The sequence below is a fragment of the Lasioglossum baleicum genome, chromosome 1 (assembly GCF_051020765.1).
Source record: "Lasioglossum baleicum chromosome 1, iyLasBale1, whole genome shotgun sequence".
Classification (NCBI taxonomy): domain Eukaryota; kingdom Metazoa; phylum Arthropoda; class Insecta; order Hymenoptera; family Halictidae; genus Lasioglossum; species Lasioglossum baleicum.
The window spans coordinates 15,359,274-15,378,222 of NC_134929.1; the positions used below are offsets into that span (position 1 = coordinate 15,359,274).

General features: G+C 38.5%; 1 protein-coding gene across 7 annotated transcripts in view; it reads right to left on the reverse strand.

Annotated features, from left to right (window-relative positions):
* Positions 1-18,949, reverse strand: part of Sick (sickie) — a 375,431-nt gene that overhangs the window by 278,070 nt on the left and 78,412 nt on the right. For 2 of the 7 annotated variants that reach the window (XM_076447164.1, XM_076447092.1), the window contains exon 1: positions 16,016-17,037. The exons of the other annotated variants lie outside the window; for them this stretch is intronic. In XM_076447164.1, coding sequence (XP_076303279.1) covers positions 16,016-16,711 — 696 coding nt within the window. In that variant the 5' untranslated portion in view covers positions 16,712-17,037. Of the gene's footprint in view, positions 1-16,015; positions 17,038-18,949 lie in introns of those variants that run through there. 7 annotated transcript variants of the gene reach the window in all.

Genomic DNA, 18,949 nt, shown 5'->3' on the forward strand with positions numbered 1-18,949 from the left:
ATTAAATGGAAAATAGTGAGAATTCATGACATCACTTGAAACAACTGATTCCTTTACGAAAATGTTCTCCGCGGCTTCTTTAAGGAGTTATTAACGAAAAATACCGACCAATAAGAGCGTTGGCCGAGCCGGAAACCATCCGCAGTAGCCGCGTTCTGATTGGTTCACGTTTTTTGTTAACAACTCCTTAATAAAGCCGCGGTGAACACTTTCACAAAGGAAAAAGTTACTTCAAATGACGTCAGGAATCATCGCTTTCAAGGAAGTACAACATTCTTGGGAACCCTGTATATTATAATAAGAAGCGTTCTGATTAAATTTATTCTCGATATTTTTCTAATGGAACGGAAAATGGTTACGGTGTTTTATTTACAGGTCAGCGAAACGAAATCCTAAATAGTCTCTGCGTGCGATAATTGCAGAGAGTGCTCGTTGAACCGTCAAAATTTATGCACATACGAAAGATGTACTTATGCTGATTGTCCTCTTTGTTTTTCAACGGTCATCGCCCCGAGTTTTCCTTTCTCCCTTACCGAACTACTCGTTGCAAATGAACCACGTAGTGACCCACCCTCTGTTAGTGACCGTTCCTCCCTCTCGACGCATCTTTTATTCCTACATTTGCTGTTCTCGCGCGGCCGTACGTTCCCGTGTACATCCATATGGAATTCTAGCTCTCTTCGCGATTGATGAACACGAGAATATTGAACTTTCTGCATTCTCAAATAACAATTCTCTGTTTTCATTAATTACTAGAATATTTCAAACTGGACCGAGGGTGTACAGATTTTCCTTGACTGGAAATCAAAATTAAATAGAAAATATTTACTATTCAAATGAAAAACACCTAATATTCTTGTTACTCTATTCTTTCGAATCGAAGCTGATTAGTTTATTTTATATCAATATTTTTTAATGTCGCTTTAAACGATCTTAGATTATTAGTTTAGTATTATATTATTATAATAATACATATATGACCACCCTTAAAATGTTATAATGTTCAAAATTGCACCTACTCATTGTTATCATAAATGCATAAAATCCGGAGTCTAATTGTAAGTAAATATTCAAGGTGGCCAAAGTCAAAGACAAAGGTCAATAGTAAATTACTTTGTAGAGTGAATTATTAGGATACGGTAGAACAATGACGGATATCGATCGCAGACGGTCTTTTGGCTTTGTAAAAATGACACTGACTGAAGTTGAGAACCTCTCTAACCGAGTTATCGTCCCCCAAGAAGGAACGGAGAATGCACCCACTTCCCTCAGGATGGGAAGCGTACGTGTCCTGCAGCGTAGCACAAAACGTATCGTACCCTCTCGAGATTCGAGGAAACTCGTTGTCATGACTACGAAAATCCGGAAGGAACAAGTTATTTTTACGTGCCGTGTCTCCCTGCATCCGTATCGCGTTCGCGTTTTACGATTTACTTTTAGGATTTGCTCGCTACTTTTTCAAGTGCGCTCTTCGTTTTCATTAAAGGATCAGAATTTCTCCCGAGGAAAGTCAGAGGATAAATAAACGGATAATACGTCCTTCAAAATGGTTTTGAACGTGCGCTTCTTAGTTCGTCGCGTTGTCAGTTGCTTCAATAACAGACACCACAAAATTAATTCATTAAATATTTTAACAGAAACGGAGATGTTATCTTTCGTTTACGCTTCTCTTTATTTGTCCTAGTTCGAACTTATACAGGGTGTCCCGCGTAACTGTAACGATTTTTCGGGCACTTCTGGTAAAAAAATGTTTGGAACAAAATTAATTAGATTTTAGTCGGTTAGAAAATGCAATAGAAAAAATTCGAAAATGAAATTTGTTGAGTTGTCTGGTTAATTATTTGTGTTTGGTGTTTCTTCACGGTATGGAACACGTTCAATTTTACTTTGAATTTGATGATTTTGTCTTTAGAACGCTGTTTCTCATCACAGAATCATCTGAAATGAATAATATTTTCGATTTGAGTTTTAAAGGGTTGTCAGTTTATAGGGAAAAAATTGTTTCGATACATGAAACTTGAAAAATTGACTTTTGGCCACAAAAAGCGGGCTTCGGGCCCTCTGCTCGCTGATGCGATTCTCAAGTTAAGATTAAAGAAGAGCTGGTTCGACGGTGTCGTTTTTCCTGAACAGGAGCAGAAACTAACCGTTGCTGGCTGGCCCCTTAGCCGAAAAGGCGCCACACAGGTTATGTTTTATGAATGAGTTACACCTACGTATCATCAGAATGTGTGCACGTTAAATATATCTGAATCGCTGCAGCGATGCAACTGGGCCCTACCCTGCCATTGTACATTGTGCACGGCGTGTGGGCAATGTGGGCATCCTATACGCGAACTAGCCCACACGGTGCCGTCCTAACGATCCTTAAGCTGCCTTGCGATTTTCTGTGCAAGCGTCAGCTGCGAAAACGACCGACAATACTTTCGCTCGTGGGTCGACGACATCTTTCTCTTCTCCTTCAATGAACGAGTATGTGCGCCCGCTGAGAATGTGTAAACTTTTCGTTGCTTCTGCTTACTGGATCCTGTTTCTATTATTTATAGGAGTCGCGCGTCGGAATGAAGGGAGTGTTAAGTGGTTTGCGAGCGTTAACAATGGCTCCGATAGAATTGACCCGGCACCGCGCATTGTGTGAACAGGAAAACCGTGGAAAATGCGTTATTATACAGAGTGATTCAGCTAAGTGTCCCACCCAACACACTTGTAAACTATTCGATGTATCAGAAGAAATGGTTGAAACGAAAGCTGTATGGGTTCAAGGGCGCCCTAATAATTGGTCTTTTCTATTTTACTTTTTAATCGAACCCTTTGCACTCGCAGCTATTTTAACTCGAACATTAAACATCTCTTCCTAGCCAGAATAATTCCATTCTATTTGATTTTTTCATTTTATGAATATGAAGTTGATGTAACACATCATACAATACTTAAATGTGTAATTATTATTATTTATAATTAATCTGAACAATATATTGAATAATGGTACAGCAATTTTTAGTGGTGACTCTGAGTCGTAATTGCAATGTTGACCGATTTTGATAAAACTGTCAGTATCCATATAAGTTAAAATCTGCAAACATCGTAGTCAAAGTCTATACCATATAACATTTCTAAGATGGAACGTTCACGATCCTATAAAGTTGAATGAACGTTTGATAGACTCATAGCTTGTGAAACAATTCTATGTAAAAATGGCAGGGTACTTCTCGTTGTTAATGGTTCGTTAGTGCGTGACCCGAATAGCAAGAATTCCCCATTCAATCAGGCTCGCCGTGTAGGTTTCTAAGAATTCGTTCAATTCGTGCGGTTTCGAATAAAATAATAGAAATTCCTGTCAAGCCGTCCGTGATCCCGTAGTTTGCGAACGGACCAATATTCTGATCCGAGCGGTGATGCAGGACTGTCCGCCTCCCACATTACAGATTCGACAAGCGTCACGTCGAAATTGCAATAATTCTTTCGACTCACGTATCGTGATTCGTATGGAAGACGGAACAGACACGCTTCCTAACTTACTCCAAAAAGCTTTAACGAGCTTCGACGTTTGTTGAGGGTCGCCGCGCGCCGCGGGAACGAGATCTAATGCTCGAAGAGGAAAGAAGGGTCTTCCATTTTATACTACATGTATATTGCCGAGTGAACGAACTGGTCGTTCAAGGAAAAGAACGTGTCGTTCTTTAATTGTCGGGTGACGAGATAGTCTATTTACTCCTGAATGCTGACAAATTGATTTTGGGATTGTCATCATTAGACTGCGAATCTTTATGCATTTATTTCTGCACAATTTAGTACGATTTTTATTTATTTCAGATCTACAGAAGTTACTGATTGGACAAGAACATGAGTGGAGCCAGCTCGCATAATAAACCAGACGGGAGAAACGCGAAAAGCGGGGCCCCGTCTGGCCCTCCAGAGAGTCAGAAGTTGATGCATAAGTCCTGGACGTGTGGTTTTGTTTAGTGAGTATTGGGGAAACCGAAGACCTGTTTCCCCGAGTCCCACACAACCCTCCATGGGGGGGGGGTGTACGCAAGTGTATTTTTTCCACACACATCCTTAAACTAAAAAAAAAAGATCTACGAAAGCTACTACCACTGACAATAAAATTATATTTCACTCCACTGTCTTAAAATACGTCTACAAAAATTGCAAATTGCGTAAACATCCGCAGTCTGGTGATCATGTCAGCTGAATGTTATGCGTAGATCTTTATGCAAAATAAAAATTGTCTACATTGATTGCAAGAAATAGAAACCAAATTGAATATTATTTCTTCCCTCAATGATTTTTTGATAGGGGAGAAATCATATGTTGACATTTTCAATTCTATATTTATGTCGTTAAAGCAAATAATATGTATTATAAAAGAAACCATAAAATGCAATATTTACTCCGCAATTTATCTCCTTTGTTTCACGCGTCATTTAATAAATAAATCCTTACAATTTCCCAAAAAACTGAAGTTCGATCCAGTTTTAGAGAAACTACTCCGTTTTAAGGGGCGCATATTTTTTCGACAGACTGTATCTGGTCCTTCCATATTAAATTCACCATCGCTGAAAAACTTTACTCCATCATAACTTCCTACGACCATAATCGATTTAATAATAAGCATTCACGATGCGCGCATTTTACTTGCATGGGAATTACCCTTAAAATATTTTTATATCAAAGGAAGCACGGCATAAATAAGAACACATCCGGGGAGAATAGGAAATGTCTGAAAGTAAACGCAGACGCCAAGTACCTTTCTCGCTAATTCACTCGGAAGTTCTGTTAGAGCTTTCAGCGGGTTTTATGGTTATTACAAAACAAGAAAGACGTCTCCGGGGGGTCCAAGTGTGGCGTAGCTCTGCGTTGTTAAGGCATTTTCTTACTTCAAGGAGAAAGTGAGAAAAACGGTCCCCTCTTTTCCACGCATCCACGGAAACGAAGGGCGAACTATGACGCGTAACGAGCGTCGTATTCTTATCACGCGACACGTCACGGTGTCCTTTAAGGACGTGCTTTCGTATTCCCAGTTCTGTACATACAGGGTGTTGAGAAATCTTTTGTCGTGGATATCATAGAAGGTTTCTATACCCTTAGATCGGTGGAGATCTTGTAAAAAAGTGGACCGCGAAATTGATCTCGATCCTTTGATCAAGATCAGAATTGGTTTTTTTTATTAAAATAATTACTACTCTGTACATTTGTTTTGATATAGATTCCTACAAAACATCAAGCGAGTTCCTCGTTGAGCAAATGATCCGCCTAAGGAGGTCGAATTTCAGAAATGGCACGGCGATTCAGTGACCAAAGCCTGCTTCGGCGGGAAATTTGATCCCATTGGTCTTTTTCATTGAGTGAAAACTAAACCCCTTACTCTTCGACGCCCGTAATGACAAACTGCGAGGAGGTGGGAAAAAGACAGGAACCATGAAAAATTGGTACATGGAACGAGATATTATAGCCCAAAGGGATATTCGATACCGATACACGACATTCATTGTCCGGAAGCTATTTATACAGAACACGAGGCTGAATCAAAACACGTAATACAATCCCAGCGAGCCTGATTCTACGACGAAAATTAGAATTTCTTTTATTGGGTTGGAACGAAAGTTCGTAGCGTTTGTAAATTAAAATTGAAAGCTAAAATTCAGATATTTATTCGTAGATTTATTCAATAACATATTTTCCATTCTGTTCTATTACATTTTGCCATTTTCGAGGTAACTTCTCGTGTTACTCAATAAACATATGAATAAATACCTTAATTTTATCTTCGATTCTTAATTTGAAAACGCTACGAACTTCCCTTCCAACCCAATATTTGCGACATCATGAAATAAGTGAAGATATACTACATTATTTGTTCGGTAAGTTTGGTTTACTTGTTGAAATTCAGCATTGTGCAAAGGAAAAAACAGAACAAGATAAAGGGACATTTTTATACAGAAGGATAAAATAAGTAGACTGCGGATCTTTATGCAATTATGGCTTTTGAAAATTTTCAAAAAATGCTAGGATATAAATATGACAGAATTTAGTACGATTTTAACCCTTTTCACACCGAATTATATTTCAATTTGACTGCAAACAACTCCCTACTATGTATGTTAAGTGCTTTATTTAAAATTTGCTTCAAAAGACAGTTCCTTGACTGCTACTTATTTTAAACAATTTTGTTTAATAATTACATTAAACGTAGCTATCTTTCTGGAACTTATATTTGTTTTTGACTAAAAAGTAACAAATTAAATAAATAGAGAAAAAACCAAATACATACAAAAACCCGTTTCATTTACATTTTTCTTTCTCTGATGCCGAGTCGCACTCGACAAAGGACTGCAAAGGGTTAATTTATTCTAATCCACTATCTTAAAATTCGTCTGAAAAAAATTGAAAATTGCATAAACATCCGCAGTCTAGTAATAAGTTTAACATAATATGAATTATATGATAGATGTCTCACTGTTAGATACATAACATATTTGTTTCATCAACCAAATCGTTCAGTACATACTTCTAGATTATTTTTTGGAGCTCTGTTTCTTTCCTGAGGGAGCCCAAGCCGTGTCACAGAGCAAACAGAAGAAGTACGAATATTTATGTGCTCAAGCTGACAACCTTAGCTCGAGGAGGAAAGAAAATATTACCTTTCCTGGTTTCTGGAAAGGGTGCAGGTTTATACACAAAATGTCAGTGTTTGAGAGTCCAAGATAGAATAAAAATTGTTCATAAATAACAGATACACTGTAATAATGGTGGTATTTTCTACGTAGATTTCTTTTTTCACTGTAGTACAATAACTATGAGCTCTAACAGAATTTTATGGGTACATTATATTGTATATATTCTCACAACATTTTCCTAAACAGTTGATTTTATATTATTTTACAAACACTTTCATTATTCACATCCTAACCTAGTATATAATAAAGTTAACCATAACAATTTATAATCTGGCTGAAGTATCTGAAGATACATAATATGAATTAGTTGATATACTTTCAATAAACAAATAATATTGCAATAAACAAATAATATTAAAACAAAGGTGCATCTGCACTTGCAAAAATACCATTTATACCATGTTATGTAATTTCTTAAACCCTACAACTTCTGTAAGCAACATTTTCTTGTATTGTTTGAAATAACCAAGATATTCGAGTGGACAGAGTTCGTGGGACACACTGTATATGCAGTTTAAACATTACAACAATATAATAATTTGATAATATGTAATACATACTGCGATCGGACACATCCTTGTTTTTCATGCGCGACACCTTCTAGGTTAGGTTCGCTCGATTCTCTCATCATGCGGGCCACAGATTATAATAAGACAGATTCATCACACATGTAAACTGTGTAATGATGATTAAAATGAAAACGCTATTTCCAAGACTGACAATACCTTGAGCATTCCTTACGGCTCAAGTAAATAGTAAGTGTTAAAAATATTCGCACTCGCACAGTTATTCTCGATGGCTGAAAAGTCACTCACTCAGTGCAGAGATATTGTGCAAGATGTCGCGCGCATGCGCGGTCAAAACAGTACCGTATCTATATTACGATGATGAGGTTGCAGAGCCCTGAGGCAGTTTGTATCGGCAGGAATGTACCGAAAAAATCTGTTCCGGACAAAGAGACTCCAGGACGTGTCCTACGAGTTACAAAATATAATATACACAAATATACATGTTATACATTCATTTCTCAGAGTCGAATCATACCAATTTTTTAAAATTCTGCGGAGTGCTCAAGGTACCCCATTTCATCGAGAATTTTACTTTACAGAGGGTAAAATCGCCGCGCATGCTCGAGAAATCTTGCGCAATATCTCTGCACTGCGCGTCCTCCGAATTGATCCAAATGTAAAGAACCATGAGTCACCGGGAGGCAACGATTGAATTAAAGATCTATTTTGTTGGTAAGATAGTCGGCCCGGCAGAGATACACGCTACGCCTTGGGGTAGGCTTGCCCCTACCGAATTCTGCGAAGTTCATGTAGGTACGCGCTTACGCGACCTTAAATCATTTATCGTCCAATTGCCAATTTGCAGCCCCACGAAAATTACTCCGACGTCAGGGTATCCACCCTCTTCCTGCTTTTCCTTCTACACTTCTTTCCCTCTCATGGAATTTCGAATTGTTCTAATTTCGTTTCGGACATTTTTATTATCCAAAGTGATGAGTAGACTAAGCATTTTATCCATTTATAACAGAAATTACTGAGTAGAATATAAAACAGCGAAAACATTTAAGCAAATTAGAGACGCCACTGTATTGTTTTTAACTCATTGAAACTAACAGAAAAAGGAAATGTTTGACCAATATTATAATTTGACTGTGTCGATTTTATAGTTCATGGTTGTTTATACAGCATATGTTTACAACATTATTTGTTCAGTGAAAGTATTGTACAATATATTAACCAATTCATATTGTATTGGGTTGGTAAGAAAGTAATTTCGGTATTTTAAGGTGAAATAAAACCGAATTTCTTTATTCAAGCGATGAACTTCAATCAATAAAATATTTTCTTATTTATTCTTTTTGGCAAAAGATCATCGAACGAAAGGGAAATACCTTATTCATTAAAGTTTATTGCTTGAATAAAATTACTTTCTTGCCAACCCAATATATCCTTAGATACTTTAGCCTGATTCCTAAATTGTTTTGGATAATTTTTTTATATACTAGGTTCTAATATAAATCATAAAAGTTTTTTTATAGAATAATATAAAATCAACTGTTTAGGATCAATATTATAACGTGTGAACGACTGTGCTGATTTTATCGCTCATGGTTATTTATACGGCATATGTATACAATATAATTTGTTCAGTGCAAGATACTTTAGCCAGATTCCTAAATTGTATTTGTTCATTTTCTTATATGTATACGGTTGAAAATTGGCACAAACTATTTTCTTTGGATAAGCTATCGAATATTGCAAATTCAATTTGGTTTAGGGGCACTTTTAGACGCACTAAAGGACCTCTTTGTGGATAATTACCAATTTGTAATATTTCAAGAAATCTGAAATCGCCTGAACTCATTTTGAATAAGTTGTTGGATAAACTTCCGAAAAGGACATACCTCCGATTTTTTTTATACTCTGGATTCTTTTACGTATTTTGACGTGCTGATTACGAATATGATAGTGAAAATTGGCGCAAATTTTATTTTTATAACGAAAACCATGAAAAAACCATAAAACCATAATTTTTTTCATTTATTTCCGTAAATAATGGGAATTTTTAAAAATATGTACTTCAGATAAAAGTTGTAGACCTCATCAAAATACACATTTTATGTCGTAGTGATTTTTGTCATAAAGATAATACTTTCTGAGAAAAAAATTATGGGTAATTATTCACTTATACGATATGAAAAATTCTTTTCGGAAGTACACCCAAGTTGTTCCGTTTCAAACTGTGTACGAAGCGTATTTTGACTGACGTTCGTGAAACTTTATTCGCGCGATAGCCTAAATAATGTTGCCCAGAATAATACAGCGGACGCAGTACGAAATAATACAATGGTGATTGGCAAAGCTCTCGTTTTCAATTGGATCGAGAAACGCGTAAATAAATTTACGACACGGCTTTTCGAGCGTGTGTCACAGCGTTTAAATGGATGTGGATGCCGGCATATTGTTGAGCGTAATCGAGCGGAAGAAGCATGTATACAGACAGTTCTATGCCCTACAAATTGTTCTTTCCCTCTTCGTGGACTGATGACTTACGTTTCCCTGATCTGGCGGCCGGCCAACGCCGTGTGTGCACACGTTTTTCCCGGATTCCTTTTATTCCGGAATCCCCACGGCAACGCAGTTTCCGAACGTTCAACGTTCGCGTTCACGTTCACGTTCACGGTGTACGACGAACACCTGTATACTTTGCTGTGCAATCCGACCATCGATCTCCGAAGCGTGACCGCATACTGTGTGCGAAAACTTTCAAATAAATGCGATATTGCCGCATATTTCATGATTAATAGAAGGTCGCCAAGCTCGATTAAAAAATATGTCCCCGCATTCGGTGCGCGCCAGTTAATGGCACACAAATCAAGCTTCGATGGCGCGCATCTCCAAAGACAATGATTTCGGGGAATTTATGGTTCCGAGTTGGTATGAATAACAACAAAATCGTTATTAACCATCTATATTAACCATCCATAATAAAAGAGATTAGGATAATAATGCGTCCATATTTGCTCTACACGTGAAATCAACAAATTATGTTCCATTTTACAAATTTTAACGTCACATTTTACAAAAATACATCTCACAACATAGACATAAAGGGATCAATGATTTTACAGTATGTGAAAATAGTAAATGGGTGAATTTTTACACTGAGGACCGTATAAGGGTGAAACGAACGTCCGCTTTTCAAAACGGTTTATCGATTAATAACAATTATATTCCCTTTGTTATTTTTATGGAAATAGTCTCGTGTATTGAGTGTTCCATATGCAATGTGGATATTTTTTCGGATTTGGTTGGAGGTTGAACTATAAAACTATTATCGAAATTATTGGTTTACATTATTACATACAGTGACTCGCATTAACATTCGGACACCTTTAGAAGGACGATAACGTTTTTAATATTGGATTATACAATGAGTAGACTGCGGATGTTCGTGTAATTTTCAATTTTTATAGACGAATTTTAAGAGAGAAAGTGGAATAAAATAGAATCTTATTCCCAGTGATAGTAACCTCTGCAAATCAGAAATAAATAAAAATTGTACTAAATCCTGTCGAATTTTATATATTGTATAGAATATTATATTTATATTCGATCAATTTACTACATTACAAAAAAAATCTGGAATGTTTAAGTTTTCTTTGTAATATTTAAATAAAAATAACTCCTAAATTATGCATCGTTTGGTGCATAACAAAATATATGGTTCAATTTAAATGTTAAAGTTGATCTTCACAAGTGTTTGGCGCGTCGACCTACAAAATTGCTAATATTACTACAAGAATTAGGATGACAGCGAGCAAATTCGCTCTAGATTAAAAAATCACGATTACGGCGCGAATGAAGTTCAAATCACGACCGTGATCATGATTCTGTGGTCACTGTGATAAATCGCGGTTAGTGATTTTGTAAGCCATCGCAAGCCGTGATGCAGCCCATCGTCTTCTATGCATTTTATTTCGCGTAAAGAAGAAAGTTTGGAAATCGATATGTAGCAGCTTTCCTGAAAACGCTGTTCAACGCTGTTTCGAAAAACCTTAAAGGAATCTGTGTCAAGCAGTGACACCATAAACAGTTGGCAGTGCAGAATTTCGGGTTTTAACCCGCATTCCTTTATCGCCGAAACGGCCGCGCGATCTCGCCAACGTGTTTCGCGCGTATCCAGCTAATTACTTTAAAGCACAGCGGGTTCGCGACGGCTAATAAACAAAGTCAATTTCTCCTTTGATCGTGCGGACGGAACCTGGCACGAAGCTGTTCGGTAATGAAAGCGGCTTCGTCGTCGGTTGCCAAAGATTCGAGCAACAAAGAGCTATTCCCTTGTGATACGTTGGATGAACGAGGAAGAGAAGCGTAGACCTTCTTCCAGCGCGATGGAAGATGCTGGTAGCCGGTGGCATCCCTTAAAGTAAACATCGCGAAAGAGCGAATCGGGAGGAACGCAACCTCTTTGGGGTTGATCAAAGTACCTTCACACCCTCGGGCAGCATATTTGATAACCTCACGAAGCGACCCCTACTTGAGCAGGATTCTTGAGGATTCCCCACCGAAAAATTGGTCAGCCTCGCCAGAAAAGATACAGCAGAACACTCCTGAAATTGATTCCTCTCCAAACGAAATGTTCAACGAAGTAACAACCGATTAACTAACCGTACCACGATTGTTTTATAATTATTATGATTCAATGATGTTTCTATTATAAATTACTAAATATTCCACAATAAATTAGTAAATGCATGGACACAAATCTAACTCAAATTCCCAAAAGGAGGGAACAACGTACAAATTTAGTAGATTCTATTTTCCATCACGAGTCGAACTCGGTATTCTACTACAATGGGTTAAAAATTGGTTGCCCAAGAAGAAGAAAACTATAAAAAAAACCTGTACACAACTTGCAAATAAATCGTTTGGCGTGCAGTTGATTGAAATCAACGAATCAATATGATCATGTTGTAAATCGTATTCGCACAGTGTCCGTTTAATATTCAAACCCAGAGCACAAACACGGTGTGTGACGCGAATCCAGCGAATCCAGCGGGCCATCGCTTTTATCAATTCCGACTCGAAAATGATGGGAACAACGCACCGTACTGGCGCGGCGCGCAAACCGCCCGCGGGAACAAGTGAAATGAAGTAAAACTCGATATCGCCGTGCCGCAAATTTGCAGCTCGGTTTCCAAAATTAGCTCGATGAGGGACACGAAAATCGGCTCTTGCTGGTGGCCGCCTCGAGGGATGAAACGCAGAGGTGACTGGGGATAGAGGAGACCAGGCGAACGCGGCCAATGAAACAGATAGCTTAATAACCTCCGTTCGTAAATATCGGGACATTTACCAAAGATGATGCAACAAACCTGAACGATTGTTGCAACATCGCTGGAAATTTTAACAAGTTTCATCTGCAACAATATTCTATTGGGTTGGCAAGAAAGTAATTTCGGTATTTTAAGGTGAAATAAAACCGAGTTTCTTTATTCAAGCGATGAACTTTAATCAATAAAATATTTTCTTATTTATTCTTTTTGGCAAAAGATCATTGGACAAAAGGGGGAATACTATCTTATTCTTTAAAACTCATTGCCAGGATACAAAATTGGGCTCTATTTCATCTTAAAATACCGAAGTTACTTTCTTGCCAACCCAATATATGTATGTTACAGTATAAAATAAAAGCTAAATAGAACTATTTTACCTCATACATTACTTATAGGCGACTATTTCATAGATTTGAAACAATATTATATATAGAATGTATGTTAGACACTGCGAATTTTTACGCAGAAATAAGACCTAATAGAACTTTTATACCTCATATTTGGGACACTCTGTACATCGTGGAATAAAATGCATGTACCCACCATGGATGAAAGTTGGCTATGAATGATTTATGTATTCACTTAGAAAAACAAATGTTGTCAGTTCTGTAACAGATGTCAAATTACAAGAACGTTTAAATCGAAAGTGTATTTTCATCTAGCCCTGATATATCTATTTTATGTTTACAATTGATTCTATTGTTGAGACGTCAGCGGTTTAGATACATGTGTTGATCATATACGTGTGAGTAATACTGGATAACGGTTCTAATTCATTTTATGATTCATTATTTCTGTTATATAAAAATATAATTATAAATTAAACAGTTTTCTATGGTTCAAACAGATCATTCACAAATCCATGTGGCCCACTCTGTATACTACAACCTCATTGCAAAACTGCAAATCTTTGCTGCGAAGACAGCTAAAACACTATGACAAGAGTTTCCCATGAAACGCGCTGTTCTTCATATAATGTTCAACCTCATAACGCTATTAATACAGGAAATTGAATTCTACTTCATCGCTCGTTCCCAAAACTCACCATAATGACCCGTAATACAGTCAGTCTCATAATTCAGACCTGGGCAACTCTCCCTACTTCTGGGTCTTCCCCACCAAACTCCTGTGGAATGTAGGAGGGGGTCGGGGAGATTAGGAGTTTTCTCGAAATCTAATTAAGATATCGACTTAATTGTTTTTTTAATGGTTAAGGAGGGCTAATATTTTAGTATGTTTGGAGTAATTTTTTGGGGAAGGAAGGAGGCCCTAATATTTTTTAAAATGGAGAGTGTTATTGATTTTCTATTATTGTGATACCCCTCATTAACTCCTTGCCCTACAATATCGTGTCAGTATTATAATATTTTATTACATATTAAAATGAAACCATTTAACTTTTACGATTATCAGGGACAAACTTACAATTTAAATAACTAACTTCTGGAAATTACAATTATCTTCCTACAAAACAAAAATGCTCTATCAAAATTTTTTAAATTTCAACTCTATCGAGGTTTGAGCTGAGTTTGTATTTGGAACAATGTTGATAAAGCAGAAACAGATATATTAATAACTAAACTGCAGATTTGCTGTATTTTGCATGTGTTATTGATAAAATTTTCGAAGTGTACATAACTGACATAGATCTACAAAACGTACTTTTTAAATTTTCGAATGTAAGGCCATTCAAAAAGTCGATTTTCACAATTTTTAATTCTTATAACTCTTAAACAAATTGACGAATTCCGGTGTACTTTTCAGCGTGTATACAGCTTATATGAAAATTTACAAAACACATTCTTTGAATGTTCATTACAAGCATAAATAAAAAAAGTTGTAAGAAGCCCCTTTGTGTTTTTACGTATCTAAAAATTGACTTTTCGTGCATTTCTAACAAAGTTATTGTGATTTAAACTGTGCCATCAATTATGACACTGACTGTATGTAGATTTGCACAAATATCCACAGTCTGCTCATTACCTTTGCAACAATTCTCTCATGACCATCGGTTATTACTGGAAGGAACAAAAACAGCGAACGGAAGATGAAAAGAAGAGGAGAACGGCAGAGCTGTATGACTCATAAAGCGAGGATCGCGAATGAAACTGGGAAAATGACACGCGTAAACACAGGTAAGCGTATACGAGGAGGGACGGAGAAGGGCATGTGCGTTAAACGTATTTGAGTTCGTAGTTGTACGCGACTGATAGCGGGCCTCAGCGAAATTGCTTCCGTTTTTCAATTAATTCGAAACACAGGACCCGTTGCGAACGCGATCTCGCCTGGCGACCTCCACCGTGTACACACCGATTCGGCGAGGAGACAAACAACGACGTGTGCTCCTGACAGCTCATTCTGAATTCGAGAATCCGCGTAACCGCATCAATTCGACGTATTAGCCTGCTGAATGACTTCAAACGAGTGTGCCAGCCGAGTGCAAGTTATTAAATGACTCTTCTTTCACCCCAAAACCGGTTTCCCTTGTTCGCTCAAGGCACATCTTCTCGCGAACGTTACGGTCGATATGTAAAATTTGGTAAATCTCTAGAGTGCAGGCGGATGTTGTCAAATGTGGCAATGTTGTCAATTTTAAAAATTGAAGATGTCAATATATGATTTCTCCTGTGGCTTTGAGAAGTGTTGTGGTGCTTCGTCGTGGTCTAGCCACTGAGCCAATCGTCGCCGATCGTCATAAAGAATCCATTTTTCATCGCACGTTACAATTCATCCGAGATTACCACTTTTTCAAGCACCTCGACAACCTCTTGCGCGAGAAATGCTTTAAATCCCAGAGAGATGCTGGAACGGCATTCAACGAGTTTGTCGCCTCCAGGACACCAGAATTTTATTCAACCGGAATAACAAAACTTGTTTCTCGTTGGCAAAAGTGCATTGATTGCAATGGTCTTTATTTTGATTAATAAAGTTTTGTTTGAGCTGAGATATGTGCATTTGAATTTAATAGTTAAAAACTGCACGAACATTCTTTCCAACCTAATAAAATCATTAAGGGGAGAAATAGCATTGGAGTTAGTTTCTATTTCTTGCAATCGATGCAGACAATTTTTATTTTGTATTTATAAAGATCCGCAGTCTGATAATCACTTTCTGCAATTGTCTCCTGACGTTTCAGAAGGTGGTGGATCGCTTTTTCGAAAAAGCTACATGGCTATTTTTCAAAAAAAGGTGTTGACGCCTCCGAAAATTGAGCACGAAGTTTTGCAATTATCTATTTCATTGCAACTTCGCGAACTTTTGCGATTATCCAATAATACGAGAACTTTTTAAAAAAAGATTCCAGTACAGCTTATTAAAAAGTTCCAGAGCTCTTTCGAGCCCTGTGTTCTTGCGTGAGGTAATTTGCGTATCCCCTAAAAGCATAAAGAGCCACGGTCTACTCACAACTCGATCGGGGGCCAGTGTCCCTTTCTCCGTTGCTACAAATTGCGAGGAGTAAGCTCGTAAACTGTACAAGGTCAAGTACCTGCTGCGTAGTCTTCCCCCGATGCTGCCACTGATAGAAGTGTTCAACGTTCAGAGACCACCCTGGTGCGAAGCTGAATCCCTCCGCAGGAATCTGCGACGGTGCAGCCGCAGCGGCGGTTGCTTGCTGGTACACCGGGTCGGGTAATTCTGTGTAAAGACCGCGTCTACTCATCCACCCACCTAGGGGACACTTGCTATCCATCTGACCCATATCCTGCTGCGATCGCATCAGCTCCTTCTCGATCGTGTACAACGATTCGAACTCCAAAAACGACATTTCGGGCTCATCCCCAGTGACGGCAGCTAACCGAAGGCCTAGCCCCATCTCGTTTTGCAAGGAATCGTCCTCGTAGGACGTCAGGTACCTCCTAGGAGAACGCTTGGGAGATCCCTTCGGGCTGTGCTGGTGCACCTGCAACGCCTGCCGATCTTCCGGAGGATACTTCCTCGGTGATCTCTTGCTCGACTCTATAGTGGCAGCGGTGCGTCGCGGGGACGTCAACGTCACGGAGGAATACGATCTGCCAGAACTCGACGACGGCGAGTCCGCCTTTTGCAACTTCTTCGAGCCCCCCGTTACGGAGGGTATCAAAGACTTGGACGAGCCGAACTTGCAGATCTTGCTCTTGGGTTTCGCGCCGTTGCTGCTTCTCGAAAATATCAAGGGTGACTTGGGTACTGAGGCACCTGACATCGTGACCACATTTTTCACAACCGAACCGAGCCTCCTTCCAAAGCAAGACCAAACCAAGAACAACGTTTGCGATATCTTTGCCACGTCGTCACCAGCACTCGCATTTGTCACGGTTCACTATTCATTCACTGGCACGCGACGTTTACTTCGGCGTTTATCCAAGTCCTTATTTCCGGAATTCGACGCGGAGTTAAATGATAGAACGCGAAACTGTGACACGAACGCAACGAGACGAAAACGACTGACCGGCTGTAAAAGTAAACCGGAGGATCCCCCGGGTGAATCGATGCGAGCACCCTTAGAAGGATCCTCGGCAGGACTGACGATGTTTCAAAGCGCCCGATGCGCCGCAGGACGACCTAGCCGAGCTGCAATTGTGCGCGGGCGCACATCGAGCCCGTCGAACCTACAACAACGTTTGCACGTCTACGCGTGACGAAATGAGAAGCGGCGCGGCGGCGAGAGGCCACAATTATTCCGCTCCCGGCACTGCCTGTAAATTTCGGCCACTCGAGAGTTACGAGCCCGAGCGCGGTTACTTTAAAATCGCGCTTGAGGGAGTTTTTCGCGAGGAATTTCACCGGACAGACGCGTCGCGTTGCCACCATCGCATCGCCGCGGCCGATTACGAACGGTCACGATGCGCGCGAAAATAATTGCACCCGCTAATTGCCAATCGCGATATTGCGCGCTCTGGCCAGCGATAGCGGGCCTCCCTCGTGGCAATTTCTGTTCCGCGCTTTCGACGCACGCCATTATTTTTTCTCGTTCATTTACTTGTACGTTTGCCGGCTAGTTTCGCACACACGATCATTTATTATTGCCGGGCCGCGTTGGTTTATGCGGATTCATACTTTCATCTGTTTGGCCGTGTAATCGGGAATTAATTGGAATTTTTCAGAGCTAGAAAATATTGTTATACGGGAGACCGGGGTTATAAGTTCCGACTTTGAAGAAACATGAAATTACATAGAAATAATATAGATATTCGCATCTTTAACGAGTAATTTTTTGTTCAATTTATAATATTTTAAAACTCTAACGTTAAATTAAAAATATTGTAATATGTTTCTAATACTTTTCCATTTATTTGTCGTTGGGTGAACCGGGAATGAATAAAATTTGCTAATAATTAAAACTTTAATGAAATATAACACGGCTGCTCTTTACTTTACTGGACTCAAAAGTGCCTTTCTCCTACGAATTATGATGTATTTGGTATGTAATCCTGTAGATTTGTACCCAGCGCGGATGCAGATCGAAGTTTCGGACCTCGAGGATCAATAGTTGAGGAGCTATGGTCGCTTAAAGTTGAGCATTTTTGACAGGTAAGGGCACCGCCATATTGGTTTGTAGCGCCGGGTGCAAATCTACTGGATTACGTACCAAATGCATCATAATTCGCAGGAGAAGGGTACTAATTTTGAGTCCGGTGAAGTAATGTTTACCCTACAACACTATTATGTAAATAATATTAATTTATTATATTTAGGATTGGGTTAACAAAGTTAATCAAAACGATATAATAACTCAAACATTATCTTTGGTATGAAATTGTTTTGGCATGTACATATTGCATTCAATTCTTTAGCCACCAAGAAGCTGGAATGTTGTGCAAGTTAAATTTTCTTGCATATTTGGACACTAATTTTCTGTCTTCTTATGGAAAAAGATCAAAATAAATAGATGAACATTCCAATAAGAATGTTGACATAGTCTTTTCTTTCTGCTCATTAAGAACGATTCTCTTTTTTTCTGTATATCAAGTTTCTACATTGTTTCTATTTCTTTTTAATAAAATATTAACTATATATAACACGTAGAAGGGTTAATTCGTATTATTGTACCGAATTCGCGTTAAACGGAACGTAGAAATAATGCAAATCGTTGGAACATGCTTTTGGAGTATCGTGTTGTGTCGAGTCCGTGTTAAATGAAACGTAAACATAATGCAAATCGTGGGAATATATTCCCTGTTATATCAGAACCGTGTTTTTGGAATATCGCGTTGTATCGGAAGCGTGTGAAACGAAACCTAAATGCAACACAAATAAATTTCTGTTAATATTCTGTTTACATCAGTGAAACAATGTGATATAAACATTCACGCTATGTGAGGGTATTTGTCGAAGGATGTTATCAAACCCACAAATTCAGTTCATTATGAAACTTTGCACACAAGTCGAGTAAGTTATGCCTAATACAACACTATTTATTCATGACAACACTGAATTTATT